The following is a 25355-nucleotide window of genomic DNA, read 5'->3' as shown; positions in this document are numbered from 1 at the left end:
GATTTGTAAACAAAAATAAAACCATTCACAACTACATCAATACCTGTGCATATTTTAAGGCAGTTTTGTTTTTTAAGTATTCTAGAATCACTCATGGTTTTTCAAGCATGAGGAATAAACTCCAAATACAGTATAGAATGCACAGAACTGAAGTACAGAAACAGGTCATTCTCTTGAGAGTTGAATTTTGGCTAGAACATTGGGAGGCCTTAAATCTTTCTTTTTAAATTGGATAATGTTGTGAGATCTTTTACATCCATCTATCAGATGGAGCTTTGGCCTGATGCCTCTCTGTGGGATCTTGTGGCTAATAATCGTAAGACATGAATGAAATTACAAATTTTCAATAAAGCTGCCAAAGCTTGACAATTGGCCCTGTGCTTCTCCAATCAGAAATGCAACAATGTCAGCTTGTAAGTGGATTTATATGACCTTTTAAGAGTCTACCCAAATCAATGAAATAGTTTTGGGGGAATAAATCTGTAATACATATCACAGGCTTTCTTACGTGGATAGTAGAGACAACCATGGATGCTTATAAAGGGTGTAAAAGTACCTCATTGACTGTGTATTTGACTAAGAGGCAACAAGTACAAACATTGTGATCCACTCTTATTTATCAAGAATGTGATGAAAAAGGTTGTGAACACATCTGCTCTCTGATACTCAGTTTGGGTTCTTCCAGGGCCATTCAGCTCCTCACTTCATTCCAGCCTTGGTTAAACCTGGATAGCAGAGCTAAATTCCAGAATTGAGGTGAGGGTGACAGTACTCGACTGTTTCCACAGTACAGCATCAAAGTATCCTAGTACAACAACTGCTAATGAGAATCAAGGAAAAACCACTTCAGTGGTTGGATTCTGACCTTACAAAAAAGGTCAGATTGTTGAATGGAAATCAATCAACTCAGTCCTTGAACATTGTTGAAGGAGTTCCTCAACAGCATGTCCTCAGACTAACCATCAGTTGCTTCATCAATGACCTTTCCTCCATCAGAAGATAGGATGGGGATGATGAAAATCGTTGATGATTGCATGAGGTTCAACGCCATTCACTATGTCTCAGATTATAATGCAGTCCATGTGTACATGTAGTCAGACCCAGAAAATAGCCAGGTTTGGTCTGATAAGTGGCAAATGACATTTTTGCCACACAAGTGTCAGGCAATAACCAACTCCAACAAGAAGAGCTAACTGTTAACGCTTCAGACTCAATGGCTTTACCATTGCTGAATCCCCACTATCAACATCTTCAGCGGGTATCATTTACCAGAAACTTAATGGATCAGCCATATAATACAGCGGGTGCAACAAGTCAGAGGCTGAAAGTTCTGTGGCAAATATCTCACCTGCTAATTCCCTGCAGCCTGTCCAGATTTTGCAGGACACAAGTCAGGAGTGTGATGGAATATTTTTGGATAAATACAGCTCCAACAACAAGAAAAAGGCTCAACACTATTAAGGACAAAGCAACCTCATAGAGTCATAGCGATGTACAGAATTGAAACAGACCCTTCGGTCCAACCCGTCCATGCCGACCAGATATCCCAACCCAATCTAGTCCCACCTGTCAGTACCCAGCCCATATCCGTCCAAACCCTTCCTATTCATATACCCATCCAAATGCCTCTTAAATGTTGCAATTGTACCAGCCTCCACCACTTCCTCTGGCAGCTCATTTCAAACATGTACCATCATCTGTGTGAAAACGTTGTCCCATAGGTCTCTTCTATATCTTTCCCCTCTCACTCTAAACCTATGCCATCTAGTTCTGGACTCCCCGAACCCAGGGAAAAGACTTTGCCTATTTTCCTTATCCATGCTCCTCATAGTTTTGTAAACCTAATTAAGTTCACCCCTCAGCTTCTGACGCTCCAGGGAAAACAGCCCCAGCCTTTCAGACTCTTCCTATAGCTCAAATCCTCCAACCCTGGCAACATCCTTGTAAATCTTTTCTGAACCCTTTCAAGTTTCACAACATCTTTCTGATAGGAAAGAGACCAGAATTGCACGCAATATTCCAACAGTGGCCTAACCAATGTCCTGTACAGCTGCAACATGACCTCTCAACTCCTGTACTCAGTACTCTGACCAATAAAAGAAAGCATACCAAACGCCTTCTTCACTATCCTATCTACCCGCGACTCCACTTTCAAGGAGCTATGAACCTGCACTCCAACGTCTCTTTGGTCAGCAAGTGTATAAGTCCTGCTAAGATTTGCTTTCCCAAAATACAGCACCTCACATTTATTTGAATTAAACTCCATCTGTCACTTCTCAGCCCATTGGCCCATCTGGTCAAGCTCCTGTTGTAATCTGAGGTAACCCTCTTCGCTGTCCACTACACCTCCAATTTTGGTGTCATCTGTAAACTTATTAACTGTAACTCTTATGCTCACATTCAAATCATTCAGGCACTCCACTGGTCACAGGCCTCCAGTCTGAAAAACAACCCTCCACCCACCACCATCAGTCTTCTACCTTTGAGCCAGTTCTGTATCCAACTGGCTAGTTCTCCCCGTATTCCATGAGATCTAACCTTGCTAATCAGTCTCTCATGGGGAACGTCGTCAAACGCCTTATTGAAGTCCATATAGATCACAGCTACCGCTCTGCCCTCATCAATCTTCTTTGTTACTTCCTCAAAAAACTCAATCAAGTTTGTGAGACATGATTTCCCATGCACAAAGCTATGTTGACTATCCCTAATCAATCCTTTCCTTTCCAAATACATGTACATCCTATTCCTCAGGATTCCCTCCAACAACTTGCCCACCATCGATGTCAGGCTCACTGGTCTATAATTCCCTGGCTTGTCCTTACCACCCTTCTTAAACAGTTGCACTACATTAGTCAACCTCCAGTCTTCCAGCACCTCACCTGTGACTATCGGTAATAAGTATCTCAGCAAGAGGCCCAACAATCACTTCTCTAGCTTCCCACAGAGTTCTAGTGTACACCTGATCAGGTTCTGGGGATTTATTCACCTTTAACCGTTCCAAGACATCCAGCACTTCCTCCTCTGTAATATGGACATTTTGCAAGATGTCACCATCTATTTCCCTCCAGTCTATATCTTCCATATCCTTTTCCACAGTAAATACTTATGCAAAATACTCATTTAGTATCTCCCCCATTTTCTGTGGCTTCACACAAAAGCTGCCTTGCTGATCTTTGAGGGGGGCTATTCTCTCCCTAGTTACCCTTTTGTTATTAATATATTTGTAAAACTTTTTGGATTCTCCTTAATTCTATTTGCCAAAGCTATCTCATGTCTCCTTTTTGTCCTCCTGATTTCCCTCTTAAGTATACTCCTACTTCCTTTATACTCTTCTAAGGATTCACTCGATCTATCCTGTCTATACCTGACATATGCTTCCTTCTTTTTCTTAACCAAACCCTCAATTTCTTTTGTCATCCGGCATTCCCTATTCCTAACAGTCTTTCCTTTCATCCTAACAGGAATATACTTTCTCTGGTTTCTCGTTATCTCATTTCTGAAGGCTTCCCATTTTCCAGCCGTCCCTTTACCTGCGAACATCTGCCCCCAATCAGCTTTGGAAAGTTCTTGCCTAATACCGTCAAAATTGGCCTTTCTCCAATTTAAAACTTCAGCTTTTTGATCTGGTCTATCCTTTGCCATCATTATTTTAAATCTAATAGAATTATGGTCGCTGGCCCCAAAGTGCTCCCCCACTGAGATCTCAGTCACCTGCCCTGCCTTATTTCTCAACAGTAGGTCAAGTTTTGCACCTTCTCTAGTAGGTACATCTACATACTGAATCAGAAAATTGTCTTGTACACACTTCACAAATTCCTCTGTTTGATTTGATTGCATTTAATGCTTTCAACATTCTTTTCCTGCATCATCCACAAAGGCAGCAGTGTGCAACACCTTCAAGATGCACTGCAGCAACTCACCAAGGCTCCTTCAACAGCCCTTTCCAAAACTGTGATCTTTACACTTAGAAGTAAAAGAGCAGTGTACGCAGGGATGAACATCACCTCTTGTTTAAGCCATGGTGACTCGGAACTATAGCACTGTTCCTTCGGATTCAACACACCGGAACTCCATTCTTAACAACTCTGCAGATTTAATTACAACAAATAGTCTGCAGTGGTTCAAGAGGTAATTCACCATCCCCTTCTCAAAGGCAATTAATGAAGTGCAATAAATGATTGTCTAACCAGTAAACTCCACATCACATGAACAAATAATTTTGGTTCTCCTTCCACAACTTTGCAAACAGGAAATACAGATACAACAATAGGTGATATTTTTAAAGCACTTCCCAGGTATTCCGCCACTCCCAATCTGTACTTGTGGAATGTGGTGGGAATTGTCACAACATTGTAGCAGCCCCTGGAAAAGTACAGGACATTGCTTACCTCTGCTGGCATCACAGGTTGCTGGGGGTGAAAGTTAGCTGCCAGATTTTTTTCCAGCTCAGTTTAATGAGCATGAACTTTTGGAAATACCAATTTGGTAAAATAAATTTACTTTAAATACATCCTTCTTTAACAGATGTTTTAACAATTTCCTTTAGTTAATCTCAAATAAATTTTTGTGCATTGGTCTCCCCACCCCACAATCCTTTTATTGCTCCTGTTCCTAACATCAAAAGTGTCAAGAAGGAAGACATGCAGTGAGGATTACTACATAATTAGGATAAGCTTTTAAAGTCAGGAAAACATCAAATACAACGAATAAGTATTCTTTCCACTTGAATCATCTCTGTAATGAAAAGCAGGTCACAGAACTTCTGTATAGCCAGTGAAGCATTTTTTTAATATTCTAGCTTCTTTCATAAAATCCTCCTGAAAAATAATGTTCTGTGCATTTCTGGGCACTTCAACTCATCTTTAAGGAGCACTGTTTAGAATTAGAATCAGAATTAGGTTTATTGTCACGGCATCGTATCAGCACAGTTTGCAATGTTGCCACTTACAATGTTGCCGTCTAACGTACAAAGGTACCTGGGTATAGGATCTTAGGAATAAATTAGAAAAATAAAGAAATAAAAAATTCAGCATTACAGTCCTTCATTCCATCTTACGTAGAAGGTACTGAGGTACAAAATCTTATGAATAAATTAGAAAAACTAAGAAATAGTTATGGAGCTCTCTAGGTTATTCTCATTTTTACTTCAAAATTCCAGATGGGGCTTCCATATCAAACTTATGCTTTCCATATCGAAGAGGTATTCCTACATGTTTCAAGAGGGTATGTTGTCTACTTATTCACATTGTGCAAAGGGAAACCTAAATGACTTCATCATCAATTCTATGCAATTAACTAGTTATTTGTTGCCAGAACTGGACAAACATCAGTTTGAAGTTGCCTCAGAATGTCAAATAAAAGGTTAAGTGATGATAAGCGGAAGATTTTTTTGGGAGGTGGGAGAGAAGAATTGAAAAATGAGCTGAATTTTATGGGCTAATAGAATAAATCTAAAGCAGTGTTTTGAAAGGTAGTGTACTGAAAGGCAGCTGCAGCTTAGATTTTGAAGAAGTGCAAAGCACCCTGTTGAATATTCAAACTTACTGCAACTGCCGAATGGTAACTAGTTCCACAGCCAATCAAAAGCAAGCGCCTGCACCTTTTTATGTCTTTGAGGTGGTCTTTCAATCCACCCAGTATAACTGTAAAAGGAAAGAATGATTGTAAAACACAATAATCTTCATTTGTTAGAAATTGTGCATTCAACATCAATTGACAAGTTGATCGATAATAGTGAAACTGGTTTTTTATTCAAAAATACAATACCTGTGCTTGTTTCAATGTTTACTCTTCCTCGCAAAGTATTAACAATAGATTCTGGCTGTTCAAAGATCTCTTTCTGCATAAATGTACTGAAGTTACCTGCATCAAAAAAATTGAATGCACTGATACACTTGAAAATTGTCACATTAATCAATGTTTAAAACATTCAAATCAATTGGTAAATTTACAGCTCATAAATAATACATAATAATTTATTATTTACAAAAGGCTGTAGGTCATCCTCAATCTAGCAGGTGATATAAAGATCAACCAAATAGGACTGAGAAATTTAAGGAAATAATTTAAATATATCCAAACACAGGTGGACATAAAAATTGTAGGATAAATAAAGATTTATACACTCCTTCAGTACAATCCTAATTGGAATCTGTGCCTAGAAAATTAGTCAACAATTCCAAGTTCGCCGGCATTTTAGTTCATCATTTATTAAGCCTTGTTGGATGAACAAATTCCTGCAGAAACTGTGAAAGCAGTAGTAGCTTCCTTCTAAAATTAAAAAAAAACAAAAAATGCTGCTGAAAATCAGTTGGCCTGAAAGCTTTTGTGAAGAAAGAAATAGAGTTAACATTTTAAGTTCCCAACCTGTTGACAGAACCCAGTGCCCACCTCTGATGCCAACAAGATAATGAAAAGTTAACAATATGTATGATGCAGATTTACAGATGCATTCTGAAGACACAAAAATTACAGGTGAAAATTTAAGCTCAGAAAAACAATACAGGGAAAAATACTAGCAGATTAGATTAGTAAAAAAAGTTGATAAATATGGTATGAGAACATTAAAAGTACAAAAGAAACAGGGAGACAAACAAGAGTAGGGTGGGAGAGGGAAGACATAGTTCTCAAAAATGCTACAAATTCATGTTGAGTTTACTTAAGAAGAAAAAAACAAATAAGTGCGGATGCTGGAAATCAGAAACAAAAACAGAAATTGCTGAGAAAACTCAGCAGGTGGAGAGAACTCACAGTAAACACCCCTTCTTAAGAACTTCAGATGTTCTGATGCCGACAGGATAATGGAAGGTTAACAACATCGATGATGCATGAAGTTCTGAGGAATTCTCAGTAATTTCTGTTTTTGATTTTACTTGAATTGGGTTTCTGCTTCCTTGTGTAATGAAGCAAATTTATGGTTTAAGTGGTTGATGCTCCTAAGGAAAGCATTATTACTCGTCATATGTGTAACATTTCAGCATTACAACTTGAAAAGAAATCCAAGGAATTCTTAAGTACACTAGTGATCCACACAAAATACTGGCAGATTTAACTGACTGTTGTAAGCAAACATTGTTTTATTCTGACTTATCAGCAGGGAAAACAGAGTTCAGCTACATTCATTTATACTGTAATACATTTACAGATGTCTGCTGATTGCTTTTAACTTGGGTACATATTGACTTGTAAACTCCTCTCACCTTTCATTATCTGATGCAATTCCATTTGCAGCGTGTGTATGGCTCTTGATTTTATATCACCCACTGATCTTTCGATTCGGTGAATGGAGAGGCAACCATTAGCCACTGCAGCAATGTCATCATCTTCCAAAAATATAACTTTCTTAGTATGCTCAATGATTGCACTGTTGGAATGATGATTAACAGAGAAAGTTATATATTCAAGTAACAGCACAATTGTAAAAATGAAATATTCTCTGCATTGCAGTTATAAATTATTTCCTGTATATGTGTATTGCAGCAATTGATATTTTCAAACTTTTTCTGGTTAAATTTTCTTTTAGTTCATGTGTGTGGGATGTCAGCATCATGGGCTGCCCAGCATTTATTGCCTGTTCCTAGTTGACCTTGAGAAGTTGGTGGTGAGCCACCTTATTAATTTGCTGCAGTCCAAATGTTCTAGGTAGACCCACACTGCCCTTAGGGAGGGAATTTCAGAATTTTGACCCAGAGACAGTGAAGGAACGGTGATATACTTCCAAGCCAGGATGCTGAGTAGTTTGGAGAGGAACTTGCAGATGATGGTGTTCCCATGTACCTGCTACCTGAGCTTTTCTAAATAGAGGTGGTTGTGATTTTGGAAGGTGCTTTCTAAGGATCTTTAGTCAATTTCGGCAGTGCATCATAGGCTACAAGAGCAAATCAGAGGCTAGGAATACTACAGCGAGTAACTCGCTTCCCGACTCCCCAAAGCCTGTCCACCATCTACAAGATGCAATTCAGCTGCGTCACAAATACTCCCCACTTGCCTGGATAGGCCTGGAAGGGTGTAGCTCAAACAATATTCAAGAAGCTTGACACCATCCACAACAAAAGAGCTTACTTGATCAGCAATGCATCCAAAAGCATTGTGCAGATGCACTGCTGCTACGAAGTGTCAGTGGTGGAGTGAATGGATGCTTTTGAATGCATTGCTGATCAAGTAAGCTGTTTTGTTATGGATGTGTCAAGCTTCTTGAATGTTGTTTGAGCTACACCAATCCAGGCAAGTGGTGAGTATTTGTGGCACAGCTGAATTGTACCTTGTAGATGGTGGACAGGTTTTGGGGAGTCAGGAGGTGAGTTACTCGCTGTAGTCTTCCTAGTCTCTGATTTGCTGTTGTAGTCACTGTATTTACATGGCAAGTTCAGTTTCTGGTCATTGTCAGTCCAATGGATGTGTTGACAGAGAGGCATAGGGAGGTTTTTGGGGCACTGTTTTGATGGGGATACTGGGAAAGCCAATTATGGGAATTGGAGGCAACCTGCTACAAGACAGAGGGGAGATAATTGTGAATTGGGGAGACAATTCAACCAAAGATAGGAGACAACACAACGTGGAGGGGGAAGTGATCATTGACAGCGACCACCGCCCTGGCTTCAATGGGGAAACAGTGCAGGTGTGCAATAAAGCTGAAAAATGGCTGCTGTCACGCTTTTTTTCTGTGGTGGAGCTGGCTCTACTTCTCCATAATGTGAGGCTATTCAAGGGGCAATAGCATTAAACTGTCAATCAAAGATGTTGAAGACATCTGTGACATGTGACCTGGTGCATTGACCTGCAGTATTGACAAACAATCTTGACCAGCTTATTCCACATTCCAAATTGATGCTACTAATGACTGTGATGCACAGGTGTCAGTTTAACTGCACAGATTCACCTTAGTTCCAAATGTTGCAATCATCTTCCAAGATTTTATAGCTTGTTACACACTTCACACCTTGTACTGTAAAATGTCCAGACCATTATCAATATGCAATGCTGCCTTTTTTTGAGTATTATGAAGGTTGGGAGTTGGGGGAAGAGGTTGTCATTATTGCTGCCACCTGTACTCTCTCCAATGTATGTGCACCAAAAGCCTTGAATCAGCCTTGAGTCTGAGTGGTACTAACAATGTTCCATTGTAGAGGCATCCTTGTTGGATGCCTCCATGTCTCAATGTTTTGAGGACCTTGTTTCAATGATATTTACGTTTGTTGCAATTGTTGGATGATCAGTTTACTAAGGGGCTGTTTTGTTGCTTATATTGTTCAACTATCCTTATTACTACTGTCCCCAGTGAAACCAAGAAGATAATTTGTTGTCATTGCTGTGGCTGCTGCACTAAAGGTTGTGACACAAGTGGGTGATAAACATATGTGTCTGGAAGCCAAAAACTAGCATCAACCTCCAGCCTTCCAATGAGTTGTTAATAGCCATTGGTGCCCTTGTGATGAGATGAAGATGTAGGAGAGCAGTAGTCACTCATCTTTCATGGAATGCTGTACAAATGAAAGAGGGGCAGTGCTCTATATTCTGTGTGGAGGTGACAGTCAGAATGCATTGTGGTGAAGTACAGTATATTTGTATACTGGTGGCATGGTGGCTCAGTGGTTAACACTGCTGTCTTGTAGCGCCAGGGACCTGGGTTCGATTCCAGCATCGGGCGACTGTGTGAGTTTGCACATTCTCCCCATGTCTGTGTGGGTTTCCTCCAGGTGCTCCGGTTTCCTCCCAAATTCCAAATATGTGCATGTTAGATGAATTAGCCATGCTAAGTTGCCCATAGTGTTCAGGGATGCGTAGATTAGGTGCATTATTCGGGGGTAAATGTAGAGTAATATGGTAGGGAAATGGGTCTGAGTGAATTACTGTTCAGAGAGTCAGTGTGGACTTGTTGGGCCAAATGGCCTGTTTCCACACTATGATATACATGTATCTGCAATTTCTTCAACTGAGGCCAACAAGGGTCCTGAGGTGACTCCTCATGTCAGATTCTCATGTAGGAAGTATCTGATATTTTGACAGTATTTAAAAGATGCTGTTTCTTCGTTGGATTGTTGGCTCTGGACAATTGAGGAACATAACAAAGCTATGTGATGGATGATGAGGACCTGATTAAGCTGCATCATTGCATGAGTAGGGAAATGAGAATGTTCTTCAGAATAACAGCACTGCAATATCAGCCAAAGCAATACAGGCAGGATTTCGTCATGAACCTCATTTGATGGAACTGAGATGTGTGAAGTTATCTCTTGTTGATTGTAAATATCTTGACATTGCAAAGGCGAGCACCCATTGTGTAATCACAACTGCAAATGCAACTTCATGCTTTGATCCTTTAATACTTGTCCTGTTTTATAATTGTTAAAGTTATACACTGTGCATTATCTGAAGCTGTCTCATTCAATCATGATAAAACTTCATGCTAGTATGAGCACTAAGGAAAGAATAGCTATCGTTCAGACAGAGATGAAACATTGTGTGGTGCTAAAGATGACTTTCTGTCTCATTCTTGGAGCTTTAGCTAGAATGGCAGTTGCTCACATAACTGGTGATTAAAAGTGAGCATATATTTGCAATTGTGATGACTTATTTGCAGTCAATTTTTACCCATTCCACCTATATGCTCTCAGGAGATATTCTTCCACCTATCTCTCTCATTACAAATAGATGCAGTCTTTGAATCTGCTAGCTACTATGGAGGGAGCACTCCCAGTATTGCAGCTTGCTGGATTGTGATTTGGGGTGAGCCTTCCCAATGGCACTTATGGTTAAAGGACTCAGACATGTTGAAAATGGATATCCTGCTATGGATTCACCCTCAAGTAACATTGAAGGTCTAGGTAGGGGTGTCTAGTACTCTTCATGTGGTTCCCTTTCTGGCTGGGTGACTACTGACACCATACTGTCTCCTTGTGAGGAAAGGCACATGCAGTGAGATTCTTCATTGCTTACTGCCTTGTCATTGGTGATGAGTATCAATGGCTACACTGATGAAGATCTGTTGTATATTTGGCAAACACTGAGGAAATTGGACCTCTGCATCCATAGCATTTGCCAACCTGTCCATGCAATCAGTCAGACATGCAGGGTACAGGTGTTGGTGGGCTTCCATAACCTTCCATCCACTTCTCTGAGTGTGCCCTGCAAACTTACTAGCTGCTCCTGTATCTATACTTTTTAATGACATCATTAGGGCTGATACTATAAAGTTCTCTCCTTCCTGAGGCTGGGCAGGTGCCTGGCATTCGTCGAATGCCAGCAACCTGGGACATTACTTCCTTAATCGGCTACAGAGATGTGCTGACTGAATGTTCTTCAGTATCTGATCTGATAGAGGTCGCAGGAAGCAGCTTTTCTGGTGCTTCTGCTAAGGGATCTGTGGTTTCTTCCTCAGGGATGGAGGAGGGAATGATGTCCTGAGGGGCTGCTTTCTTCAGAAAGAAACTGGGCAGATGCCACTAGTCTCTGGAATAGACGAGACAGAGTAATTTGTGAAATGGGGCAGAAGTGCAGGGATGTTAAAAAAACTCAGCCACAGTACTGGTAATGGGAGTACAATGCAGAAGTTGTCAATAAACTTTATTTTGTTGTTGAGTCATGGAAGTCTTAACACTATTTGTCATTGTCATCTCGCAGTAAGACAAAGACTCACTGCACAATGGAGGCGAAGATGTGAATGCTGGGCAGCTCACCATCTGTCTTCACCTTAAAGAGGGCCAATTGCTCCTAGAATGACACTAAGGGAGAGATTGTATGGGATGAGAATTGGCTGTCACAGCTGATGTGCTGGAACAGTTGGGGGGAAAGGTGCTCAGATGAGTGAGTAGGAAGTGCAGATACCATGCAAGGTTAGTGGTCTGACATGATTGTATGGGTGCCAGTGAGTGAGAGTAGATGATACTTGAAATAGTGAGAGTGGTAGACTGTGAGCCTTGGTGGAAGTAGATACGGAATGAAGTTAGAGTCAATGTGTGGTAGCAGAGAGAAGATAATGAAGTACCCTTGTGGAGTGGAGAAGGTCATTGACATTTTTTACCCCAGATCATGGATATCACACTGACCCCTATGGTAACCTCAGACAAGGTTAGCAAGGTCAGGTGCCATGGTCTCCTCTGGCAGTGAATGGCAATTCCTGGCTTGCAGTATTTGACTTGGTTTGTGGCTGGAAATTTATATGGCACCTGTGATGCAAAACCTGTCAGGTCCTGGAAGTAGCAAGTATTCTCACTGCTGATGAGCCCAAGGTAGCGAGGTGTGCAAACATAAAGGTATAGTGCACACATACATGAGATGAGGAATGGAGAATTCACCTCAAAAACATGCCAGAATTCTCATGAAGAAACCTGCTTTAAGCTCGCTAAAACTAACATTTATTATGGTTAAATTCAACTGTGCTTTTGTGTTCTGAAAACATCAGCAGAGATTACAACTTGGGTTTTCAAAAAGAATGCATTAAAAGAATTGCTTTTGTGCTTACCTAGCATCAGATGCGAAGTAAAATTCAATGGCTTTTTCCTCTCCAGTCGGATGTAGGCACTTGAAATGTTCTGTCTCAGTTTGATGTGTCTTGCTTGTACATCCGTAATTGATATTTTTGTCTAGAGTGAAATGAGAACTTCAGGAAATCATTTGGTGGAACAGTTTTGTGCTAAAAATAAATTAACACACTGGAAAATAAGAAACTCGTTTCTAAAATAAGAGATAATGAAAACTACTATCACTCAGTCTAAGATTTTATCATGGAAATTTCAAAGTGCAGTGTGTTTTTGAGTACCCAGACTTTGAGATGAAAATGAAGATGCTGTCTAGCCTCTCAGGTACATGTGCAAGATTTCATGGCTGTTTGAAGAAAGGAAGGGAGTTCTCTTGCTATTGTGGTTAATATTTATGCTTCAATATAAATGTAATTGGTTATTTATCTAATTGCTGTTTGTTGAATCATGTTGCGTACAATTGGCTGCCACAATTTTCTATATTACAACAAGAACCACATTTGGCAAAAGTAATTAATTGGCTGTGAAGCACTTTGGGGCCTCCTAAAATGTAAGACTGTATCCTTTTAATTTCAATTTGACTGATGATTAGTTTGAGTAAAGCCAGTAAGGAAGCTTCCTCACTTGGCAAGTTTAATTATATCTCCAATCAAGATTGTTATGGACTCAGCCAGACCACTCAAAACATTCTTAAGCAGGCAGCCCAGACCATTACTTTACAATTTGTTTTGGTAAGTGTAGTGACAATTATTCGGAGTAAGACAGCTGGGTTGACTACTAGATTTTAAAACAGACAAAAATTAATTCACAAAACTTACAAAATGAAACACAGAAGAACCCCTACAGAACTCAGCCTATCCAACTAGACTTAATTATGCTGTTTTGAATATACACAACAGTCCCAATAAGCAAACTCCCTTCAAAAACCAGTATAAATGGAACACATGCTTACAGGTTGAAGTTGAAGGGCAGAAAAGAGAGAAAGAGTTTCCACACAGCTCCCTGTTGAACTTCCTACCAGGCCAGACTGAACTAAAACTGCTCAGCTCAGCTAGAGCTGACTATTTCCCTTTCATTATACAGGTCACTTCTAAAGCATGACCACTTTGGCCTGAAGTCTCATCTGTTTACATATGAAGAAAAGGCCTCTCAAAATCCTTTTCCTCTCTGTACCAAAGCAGATTGATCAGAGCCCAGCCCGGTTTATTGTCCTTCTGAAAAAAATCAAGGGCAGAGTCTCCTTGAGCTAAGGACCAGCTTTTAGGAAAAAAAGGGACTAGTTTTGTGACAAGATTAATGATTCAACTATGGTAGCTTTAAGTATAGAAAAAGGGCTGAAATTTCCCAGCCCTGAGCAATGTGGTCAATGGCAAGTTAGTTGGAAAAACACAGTGAGATTGAAAAAATAAACTTCTCAACATCAAGAGAAAGAAGTTTGATTTTCCACCAAAGGTTTGAATAGCAAGATGAAAATTTCACTCTTGATGGTGAAAGTCTCTCTTGCATGTATTTACATCTCATTAGCACCAAGTTTCACCTTCTTGATATGTACTCAGTCACTGCACTAGACTGGATCACCATGCTTTTCTTTTGATGTTATAGCACTCATTCACTCTGAACCTAATTGAATGTTTACTGCGAACCTATTTGAATCCCTGCCTTTCATGGTGCTGTCTTCACTTTTTGTACTTTTCCCCTCAGTCAGAGATCCTAAGCTCATATTACAGCTGTATTGCCCATCACTGAGGACAGGCAAAAATATATTAGAATTTTATAGGTTTCTATGTGATCCCCCCTCATTTCCACAAACTCTGATGAACATAATCCTAACTGATCTTGTTTCTCCATTTATGGCAGTCCTATAATCAGTCAGGTAAATCTTCTGTATCAGATTTAGTTTATTAGTTCTTATTATTTAGGTTATAGTTCTTAAACAAATTTAGATTATTAGGGTAAACAAATCTAAATTTGTTTAAGAACCATAACCTGGTGTTGTGCGGTGTTCAACTAGCGTTGTAAAAATATATCATTACAACTCTATGAAACTGTAACCCTTTTGCTATAAATTCCGTCATATGGTTATGTTCCACGACCACCTCATGAAGAGGCAGCGCCTCGAAAGTTAGTGCTTCAAAGTAAACCCGTTGGACTATAACAGCATTCAGAAAATAATCTGTCTGACTGTTTTTGCTTTCAAAATGGATAACCTCACATTTATCCAGATTATTAGGCATCTGCAATCTGTTAGCCCACTTACTGATCTTGTTCAAATCACACTGAACCTCACATGCATGGATCCCTGTGGAAACCCACGAATCACTGATTGTCATTCAGAAAAAAACCCAGTTTATTCGTACTCTTTGTTTTCCATTTGCCAGCCAGCTCTATTTCTGTACATGACTTCCAATCCCATGCGCTTTAATTTACATGCTAATCACTTGTGCGGGATTTATCAAAAGCTTTTTGTAAATCCAAATAAGCTACATCCACTGGCTCTCCTTTATCCACTCTATTAGTTACATCCTTAAAAAAATTCCAGCAGATTTATCCAGCATGATCTCCCCTTCATAAATCCATGCTGAATCTGTATAATCTCATCACTATTGTCAGGCTAACCATTCTATAATTCACTGTTTTCTCTCTGCCTCACTTCTTAAATAGTGGCGTTAATTAGCTACCTTCCAAACCATAGGAACAGTTCCAGAATCTATAGAAATGTGGAAGATGACGACTATAACATCAGCTATTTCTAGGGCCATTTTCTTAAGTGCTCTGGGGTGAAGCTTATCAGGCCCTGACAATTTATCTGCCTTTAATCCCATTGTTTTCCCCAACATCATTTCCATACTGATTTTTATTTCTTTCAATTCTTCCTTCCCATTAAGGCCTGTGTTCCCCCATATTTTTTGGGCGTTAAAGCAATAGCGTTGGTATCTGGATTACTAACATAGTGACATTATTGCTAGGCCACTACCTCCCAACACTAACCGATCCACTTGTCCACTAAACGTCAACTTACATGTTTGATACAGTATTGGAATCTGGTCAGTGGAGAGCTTGCACCTGCTACAAACACCAATCAGCAATGGGCTTCCTCGCCTGAGGAATAGAAGATAAACTTTTATTTAGTTTAAATTGATAGCACATGAGAAATCAAGTCATTAGTAAACATTCAAATTCACACAATGAACTTTTAATATAGCCTAATATCTACATTGTCCTCAGGTCTTCATGCTACACTTTATCTTGAACTAGTATGGAGATACACATTCTTTCAATAACCATACTATAGAGTCATAGAGATGTACAGCATGGAAACAGAGCCTTCGGTCCAACTTGTCCATGCCGACCAGATATCCCAACCAATCTAGTCCAACCTGCCAGCACCCTGCCCATATCCCTCCATACCCTTCCTATTCATATAGCGACTCAAATGCCTTTTAAATTTTGCAATTGTACCAGCCTCCCCCACTTCCTCCAGCAGCTCATTCCATGCATAAACCACCCTCTGTGAGAAAAGTTGCCTCTTAGGTCTGTTTTATATCTTTCTCCTCTCACCCTAAATCTATGCCGTCTAGTTCTTGACTCCCCCACCTCAGGGAAAAGACTTTTTCTATTTATCCTATCCATGCCCTTCATAATTTTGTAAACTTTATAAGATCATCCCTCAGCCTCTGACACTCCAGGGAAAACAATCCCAGCCTGTTCGATCTCTCCCTATAGCTCAAATCCTCCAACCCTGGCAACATCCTTGTAAATCTTTTCTGAACCCTTTCAAGTTTCACAACATCTTTCCGATAGGAAGGAGACCAGACTTGCACGCAATTTCCAACAGTGGCCTTACCAAGGTCCTGTACAACCACAACGTTACCTCCCAACTCCTGTACTCAAAACTCTGATCAATAAAGGAAAGCATACCAAATGCTTTCTTCACTACCCTACCTACCTGCGACTCCACTTGCAAGGAGCTATGAATCTGCACTCAAAGGTCTCTTTGTTCAGCAACAGTCCCTGGCACCTTACCATTAAGTGTATAAGTCCTGCTAAGATTTGCTTTCCCAAAATGCAGCACCTCACATTTATTTGAATTAAACTCCATCTGTCACTTCTCAGCCCATTGGCCCATCTGATCAAGATCCTGTTGTAATCTGAGGTAACCTTCTTCGCTGTCCACTATACCTCACAATTTTGGTGTCATCTGCAAACTTACTAACTATACCTCTTATGCTCACATCCAAATCATTTATATCATTGATGAAAAGTAGAGGATCCAGCACCGATCCTTGTGGCACTCCACTGGTCACAGGCCTCCAGTCTGAAAAACAACCCTCCATCACCACCCTCTGTTTTCGACCTTTGAGCCAGTTCTGTATCCAAATGGCTAGTTCTCCCTGTATTCCGTGAGAACTAACCTTGCTGACCAGTCTCCCATGGGCAACCTTACTGAAGTCCATATAGATCACATCTACCGGGTCAATACCACAAAGCCATTATAGTTACCATGTGTTGCCATCACTAGAGTAAACATAAGGGCAGACAAGAGTGCCTGCTGAGCCTCGCAAGAATGTATCGGTCTCAGTCAAGGTTTTCTCTCCATCCTCTCAATATCTAGGCCATCTAACCTTCCAGCAGTCACCGACCTGATTGTCAAAGCCTACCTTTTTAGAACTGTGGCAACATCCTGCCACCAACTGAAGTCCTGGGGTTAAAATTGCAAGCCAGCCATCATTTGCTATTGGGCTCTGTTGGGTACCAGATAGAAGCCTGTAGGGTCAGCCTGGGTGTTGCACTCCTGAGCAAAGTTAGCTACCCTTCCCAGCTTACCAGATAACAATATGTAGACATTAAATCTGGTAGCTTTTAAAATTAATAATAAAATAGGTAATTCAATTTGGAAGGAAATTAGACATTGCTTTAAGTACTTTTTTCACTCTTGTATAAATGATTTGGATGAAGGAGCCAACCATTTGGTTGCTACATTTGCTGACAACATAAATGTAGGTGGGAAAGTAAATTGTGAAGAGACAATAAGAAGGTTACAAAGAGATATAGATACATTAAATGAGTGGGAAAAGATCTCACAAATGGGAGAGAATGTGAATCTAGGTTGAAAATGTGTTGCTGGTTAAAGTACAGCAGGTTAGGCAGCATCCAAGGAATAGGAAATTCAACGTTTCGGGCATAAGCCCTTCATCAGGAATGAGGAGAGTGTGCCAAGCAGGCCTGCTTGGCACACTCTCCTCATTCCTGATGAAGGGCTTATGCCCGAAACGTCGAATTTCCTATTCCTTGGATGCTGCCTAACCTGCTGTGCTTTAACCAGCAACACATTTTCAACTGTGATCTCCAGCATCTGCAGACCTCATTTTTTACCCGAGAATGTGAATCTGCCTATTTTGACATGTAAAAGAAAAAAAGGAAGCTTATTCTCTCAATGGGGAGAAATTGCAGGAGCTCCGAGATAGAGGGATCTGAGAGTCCTGGCATATGAATTGCAAAGGGGCTATATCGATACTGAAAGTAATTAAGAACCGTAACAGAATGTAAATGATTTTATATAGGAATTGAACACAAAAGTAAGAAGATTATCTTTCAGTTGTACAGGGCAATGTTGAAACCACATCCGAACTATTGTGAGCAGTACTGGCCTTCTTATTTAAGAAGGATGCAAGTATATTAGAAGCCATGCCCCCAATACTTGGCATGGGTGTGTTTTCTTATGAGGAAAGGTTAGACAGGCTAGGTTCATATCTGCTGGAAGTTAGAAGAGTAAGAGATTTGTATGAAATCAATAAGATCTGTTCTTGATAGAGTGTGTGTGGAAAGGATGTTTCTTCATGTGGAAGAATCTAAAATTAAGGGCCACTGTCTAAAAATAAGGAGTTACGAATTTCAGACAGAGGGTCAGGAGTCTTTGGAATTCTCTATATCAAAAGGCAGTGTCAGCAGCATCTTTGAATATTTTTTAAGGCAGAGGTAGATAGATTTGAGATTAGCAAGAGAGTAAACAATTATCAGGAATAGTCAAGATGAGACATAATCAGATCAGCAAATGTTTTATTGAGGGGCCTATTCCTGCTCCTAACTTGTATGTTCATATGTTCAATGTTACTTTATTTTCTTGGCTTTTGACTTACATAAGCATCCCATATATTCTTTATAAATAGTCAGAAAGTAACCTCAGTTTGTACAAGAACTGCATTTAATATTGTGTCAAATTCGATCCGTATGTAACTCTTTTTGGGGCTGTCTGGGAAAGAAGTTAAAGCTGGGGACAGTATCATTGACTATGACTAAGCATTTTAATTTATCATTAAAATGGTTCATAATAAATTTGTTTTCATAAGTTATTACAGTACATTGTTATTTCAGTACTGAGCTATTCCATGCTGATGTCAATTCAGTCATTCAGGTTGCTGATGCAATAGAACTCAAGGCACTTTTTCCTTGTAGAAAGAATGCATCAGTTGCCTGGTTACACTGCTCTTTACACACATTTGTGTTATCGGTGTTCTTACATATGTACTCAAGACAACTAATAGCCACCAGCTCTTGCTTTTAAACCTTAAATAATGACATTCACAAACTTAACAACATGTTTAACCAGACATTAACAGCTAACTACAATGCAGCAGACAATAATTAAAATACTTGACTTTAAATTAAAAACTGTAACAAAATGGTAAACATTTCCAAATAGACTTCAAGAAGCAAACATTGAAATTATAGTGATTATAAGCATGTTATGGCACATCCCTAGGGCAGGTGGAATTTGCACCCAGACTTTCTACAAAGAAACTCAAGCAGTGATCATTACATACATGACTTAACCTCAAACCAACCTAGCAGCAACAGCTTCATAGGGAAAATGAAGACTCTTGAAGACAACTGCAAATGCTCCTTCCTGCAAGTACAACAAATGTAATTTCTGATGTTAAATCATTTTTATTGTCATCTTAAGTGGAAGATTTAAGCATTACACAAAAATAATTATTAGAAAATCAAGAATACATTCTCAGTAAAGTTACACACAATGTTTACGTCATCCCGCAAATAAAACATAAAATAAAATCCACTCTTTTAGAGACGGATCCACAAAGTAAAAAGACCCTCAGGACAATAGCCTCAAGAAAGTTATATGAGTCCTGTAATCAGCACAAAAGAACTAGCAGGCCCCAAAGTTGTGTGAACCAAAATCCCAATTCAAATTTTCTATTTGTGTGATAACGCAAATAATATACAACTCAAAATAATAGGGTGAAACTTGCCTGGTGGTTACGTAACTAGGTAGTACAACCACAATGGCATGGACAAATAGAAAGCCAAAATATAATTTAAAAATTGCAGTTACTGCCCTCATCTCAAAAATTAGGCCACGGTGTTTGCCCATGCAGTAGCAGAAAAGATACCAGAGTTTCAAATTCTGTTTAGAACTGATCCATTGTTGTATTAACTGAAATCATTGGTACTAATTAATGTATTTTATTTCAGTTAATACTTAACTACAACTATATTAGACAGGGACTGGAGAGTGTTCATTGGAGGTGGCTGTTTGAGGGTAAATCCGCATTGCACATGTGGGAGTATTTCAAATGGCAGTTGATAAGAGTTCAGAAATGGCACGTTCCTGCTGGAATCAAGGATTGGTATAGCAAATTATGTGAACCTTGGAAGAGAAGCGATGTTATGACCTTGGTCAAAAAGAAAGCAAGCATACATAAGGTCTAGGAAGATGGGAACTGACGAAGCCCTTGAAGTATATAGGATTGTAGGAAAGAACTTAAGCAGAGAATTAGAAGTGCTAAAAACAGTAATGAAAAGTTGTTAGCAAACAAGACTAAGGAGAATCTCAAAGCTTTTTATGCATATATAAAAAGCAAGAGGGCAGCCAGGGAAAGGGTTAGCCCACCCTCAAAGGCAAAGAGAGAATGTGTGTGTGGAGCCAGAAGAGGTAGGTGAGATCTTATATGAATACTTTGTATTGGTATTCACCAAAAGGAAGGAATTGGTGGAGGGTGATCTCAGGGTCAGGAGTGCTGAATTTCTAAGTCAAGTTGCTATTTAAAAAGTGTTGTGAGTCTTAAAAAGTATTAAGATAGATAAGTCCCTGGGTCTTGATGGGATCTATCCCAGAATATTGAGGGAGACAAGACAATAAATTGCTGGACAGACATTTCTGTATCCTCTTTGGCCGCAGGTGAGGTCCCAGAGGACTGGCAAATAGCTAATGTTGTCCCGATATTTAAAAAGGGAAACAGGAATTATCCAGGAAATTGCAGACCTGAGAGCCTCATGACAGTGGTAGGGAAATTATTGAAAAAGATTCTTAGGGACAAGATTTAGAAGCACATGGACTGTTTAGCGATAAAGAGCATGGTTTTGTGTGGGGGAGGGTGTAACTCACTAATTTGATTGAGTTTTTTTGAGCAGGAGATGAAGATAATTGATGAGAGAAACCGGTTGAGGTTGTCTACATGACTTCAGTGAAGCCTTTGACAAGTGAAGTCACATAGTATCAGAGGTGAGCTGGCAAGATGGACAAAGAACTGGCTTAGTCATAGGAAACAGGGGGTAATGGTGGAAGGATGGTTTTTGGAATGGAGGTCTGTGACTAGTAGTATTCCACAGGGATCAGTCCTGGGCTCTCTGCTGTTTATGGTCAACATAAGTTATTTGGAGGAAAATGTAGCTGGTCTAATTAGTAAGTTTGCAGATGATACAAAGATTGGTGGAGTTCCGCATAGAGAGGAGGATTGTCAGAGAATGTAGATTGGTTGGAGGCATGGGCAGAAAAATGGTAGATGGAGTTTAATCCGGACAAATGTGAGGTGATGCATTTTGGAAGGTCGGGTACTGATGGAAATTATACAGTGAATGGCAGAACCCTTAGGAATATTGATATGCAGAGAGATCCTGTGCGTGCAGATCACTGAAGGCAGCAGCGCAGGTAAATAAAGTAGTAAAAAAGGCCTATAGCATGCTTGCCTTCAAAGGCAGGGGCATTGAGAATTACGATGGACAATTTATGCTACAGCTTTATAGAACTTTAGTTAGGCCACACTTGGAATAGTGCATACAGTTCTGGTGACCACATTACCATGGATGCTTTGGAGCGGGTACAGAAAAGGTGTACAAGGATGCTGGCTGGTATGGGGGATTTTAGCTATGAAGAAAGTTTGGATAGACTGAGTTTGTTTTCACTGGAACGCAAAAGGTTGAGGGGCAACCTGACAAAAGTTTATAAGATTGTCAGTGGCATGGATAGAATGGAGAGTATGAAGCTTTTTCCCAGGGTGGCTGGGTCAATTAATCGGGGGTCACAGGTTCAAGGTGCGAGGGGGGGGATGTTTAAAAGAGATGTGTGAGACATGTTTTTCACAAAGGGTGGTGAATGCCTGGAGCATGCTGATAGAGGAGGTAGTAGAAGCAGATGGAAAAGCAGCATTCAAGAAGCATCTGAATGAATACATGAATAGGAAGAGAATAGAAAGTTATGGATCCTGTAAGACAGTTTTCATACGGAAGGGCAAAATGTGTCAGCGTGGGCTTGGAGGGAGGAAGGCCCTGTTCTTGGGCTGTATTGTTGTTTGCCCTTTATTCTTCAGTCTATTTGCAATGTTATTTGATTGGAATATCTGATAATAATCAAAATTATAAAATATTTTGAATTGCACATTTTGACTTTCCACCTTATAGGTGAAATTGCTTGTACTTAATGTATACAAACATTACTGAAGGGTACATAATCCAAAATATTCTGGTTGTTAAAAAATATGCATTTTCCATTCACCATGTACTCTAAACATAACACTCAATGTTTTTCCTGGAAACATAATTAGTAACAACTCACCAGCTGTTGAATAACTCTTTCTACCAAAGTAGAAAATCTAACATCTTCGCTTTCTCTGTTGTCATACATGTACTTTGTTAGTTTAGGAATCACCTCAGTATCTGTCTCAGATTCAAACTCAAAACCTTTACTCTCCTGTATTGGAAAAGACCATATAGAATATATTAAGATGTATGCATTTTATTATCACATTAAAATTTGCTTATTTTATGACAATTTCTCTTACCAGACATTTTCTTAGGTCTTTGTAGTTTGTAATAATTCCATTATGAACTACCACAAATTCTAAAAATAAAAAAGTACTGTCAATCCAGAAATCAGTCTGTCAAATCCATGTATGTACAAATTTTAACAAGCATTTTTAAAACCCATCATTGTCACACCATACTGGTGAGTCAAAACATTAGGACATGAATCATGTCCTGTTTGCTCTGACCAGTGACTTCCTGATTTTGGTGATACCAAAGGAATGCTGACAACAGAGGCCTAGAAGGCTTATACAACCTTAGATTTATTTCTTTACAGGGGTTCTATACCCATAAGCTGAATAAGTTCCCAAATAAACTCCCTGGTCAGTTATGAACAAAGTAGACTATTTTATTTTGTTTTCTTAAATCATGGGATATGAACTTCATTGGCAAGGTCAGCATTTATTGGAGCAGCTCCATGCGGAATCTTTCAATGACACTTACTTGTACGTTGAGCAACAAATCCACTGGCTAAATCGAGAAGCAACGTGGACCAGATTCTGTTACCCAAGCTGTATTTTGGACAAGCCTGCTCTGCCCATTTCCACCTAACATCCAATGGTATTACCATTATTTAATTACCCACCAACAAGATTTTATCACCACTGATCAGAAGCCCAACTGGACCAGCCACCAACCCAGAACAGCAGCTCAACTCCTGCCTCACCAAAGCCTCACTGACACTTACAAGGCACAAGTTGGGAGTGCAATAGAATACTCTCTATATGCCTGGACGTAAGTTCCAACATACTCAAGAAGCTCACAGCTCTGGAGTCTATCCAAGACAAATAAGTACATTTAATCAGAAACCCCTTTACCATCTTAAATATTCATTTCCTCCATCAAGGATATGACTTGACTGCAATGTGTACCAGGTATAAAGTGCTTCTCAGCAGGTCTTCTTCAACTGCGCTTCTCAGATTCAATGTCTCTTCCACCAGGAAAGGCCGGGTCTGGAGAAGCGTGGGAATACCACTTCCTCTAAGTTTCTTTTAAGCCTCACCCCAGAATGAAACATATTGTTGTACTTTTATCATTTCTGGGTCAAATTCCAGGTCCTTGCTAAACAAATTGCTAACTTTCCCCAAATAGACTGTAGTGGCCAAGGCAACAGCATTTCACTGTCAACAAAATAATGCCACAAACAGCTGAAGAAAATAATCAGACAGCTAATAGAACACTGACCTTTATATCTAGAAGACTGGAACAAGATGCAGAAGTTATGCTGCAGTTGCACAAAATCCAGGTTAGACCCCCAGTTGGAATACTGTGAGCAGATCTTGGCACCACATCTTATGAATGATATATTATGAATGATATATTGGCCTTGGAAGGAGTACAATGTATGTTTACGAGAAAGATCCCGGGACTTCTCGGGTTAAGTTATGGGAAAAGACTATACAATTTATGCATGTTTTCTCCAGAATTTAAAAGGCTAACGGGTGATTGATTGACAGCATCAAGATGTTAACAGGAAAAAAAACTTGGTCGATAAAGATAGTCTGAAGATTAAGGCCAGACCTTTCAGGAGAGATGCTATGAAGCACTTCTATATGCAGATGGTGAGTAAAATTTGGAACTCTTTCCCACAAATGCAGCAAATGCAAGATTAGTTGTTAATTTTAAATCAGAGATAAATAAATTTTTGCAAAGCAAAGGTAGTAAAGGTTATGGCCAAAGGCAGATATATTGTCTTATGCCACAGATCAGCCATGATCTCATTGAATGGTGGAATGGGCTCAAGGGGTTGAATGGCCTACTCCTGTTCCTTTCTTCCTAACCAGGGCAAGTAGGAGTGGGCAATAAATGCAGACCTTGCTAGTGATGCCATCTGAGGAATTAATGCATTTTAAGAAGTGAGGCTGAAATCAAGTGAAAAAAGCATTCTTAATTCATCACAGTGGTTTTCTTCACTTCATTTACATGAGATAACCTCTATCTAAACAAGTATTCGGCACACTTACCACACAACAGTAAGAAACAAAAAGCCTCTCAGTAGTATTATAGCAAATGATTTGCATTGTGTTTGGCTGTATTCCAATCTTGTAGAGCACTGAAGTTCATAAATTACCTTTTTATATAATCTGACTTGGATTATCTGTACTTCTCTCATCATCTTTAATGTATGAAAAGCACATACCATTGCTTGTGTCAGAGCGTTGGGGATGACTGTTCACCTCATTTGGAATCCCATGTGTTGCCCAGCGAGTGTGAGCAATCCCAAAATGGACTTCAAATACTTTGTCAAAGTTCAGAAATGTTTGTTCTGAAAAAAATAATTGTTACATACCAAGTGCTGTATTTATGTGTCAACATAAATCACTGTACAATGTCAAAGACCAATTTTACAAATTAATTCAGTGTCACATTCCATGTTATCTATAAATTAGAAGGTACAAAGAAATATCTCAAACATTTTATGAAAATGTTGTTGTGCTAGTGTTCTATTTTTGGCTTAAGTATACTCCCATGCAACTGCAAAAGGTATTTATGTTGCATTTTAAATATTGTAAAATATGAAGCAATACACTTCACAGAAGTTTCAAACTTCACACTGAGCCAGACATGCAGATATCAGGAGTCTAACCAAAGTTTCATCAAAGTGGTAAGTTTCATGAAATGGCTTATAGAAAGAAAAAATGAAGACAGGAGTTGCTTAAGAAGGGAATTCCAAAAAGGTCCTAGAAAGCTGAAGTTTCAACAAAACAGTGACAAAAACTTATGTATGAGCAGGAGGCTAGAAGGGTCAAGAAGGATGGGGATGAGAGGTAACTTGAAAGA

General features: G+C 39.5%; 1 protein-coding gene across 1 annotated transcript in view; it reads right to left on the bottom strand.

The window, feature by feature from the left end:
• Positions 1–25355, bottom strand: part of LOC132823203 (glutamine--fructose-6-phosphate aminotransferase [isomerizing] 2-like) — a 76907-nt gene that overhangs the window by 16184 nt on the left and 35368 nt on the right. Inside the window, exons 4-12 of the mRNA XM_060836802.1 lie at positions 24715–24840; positions 22553–22611; positions 22327–22461; positions 19319–19380; positions 15496–15575; positions 12461–12581; positions 7200–7363; positions 5767–5862; positions 5545–5642 (exon numbers count right to left, since the gene is read on the bottom strand). Of these exons, the coding sequence (XP_060692785.1) occupies positions 5545–5642; positions 5767–5862; positions 7200–7363; positions 12461–12581; positions 15496–15575; positions 19319–19380; positions 22327–22461; positions 22553–22611; positions 24715–24840 (941 nt within the window). The remainder of the gene's footprint in view (positions 1–5544; positions 5643–5766; positions 5863–7199; positions 7364–12460; positions 12582–15495; positions 15576–19318; positions 19381–22326; positions 22462–22552; positions 22612–24714; positions 24841–25355) is intronic.

This window comes from Hemiscyllium ocellatum, chromosome 16 (genome assembly GCF_020745735.1).
Source record: "Hemiscyllium ocellatum isolate sHemOce1 chromosome 16, sHemOce1.pat.X.cur, whole genome shotgun sequence".
In the NCBI taxonomy this organism is placed as follows: Eukaryota; Metazoa; Chordata; class Chondrichthyes; order Orectolobiformes; family Hemiscylliidae; genus Hemiscyllium; species Hemiscyllium ocellatum.
The sequence above is the reverse complement of the archived record's forward strand: the minus strand, read 5'-3'. Positions and strand labels throughout refer to the sequence as shown.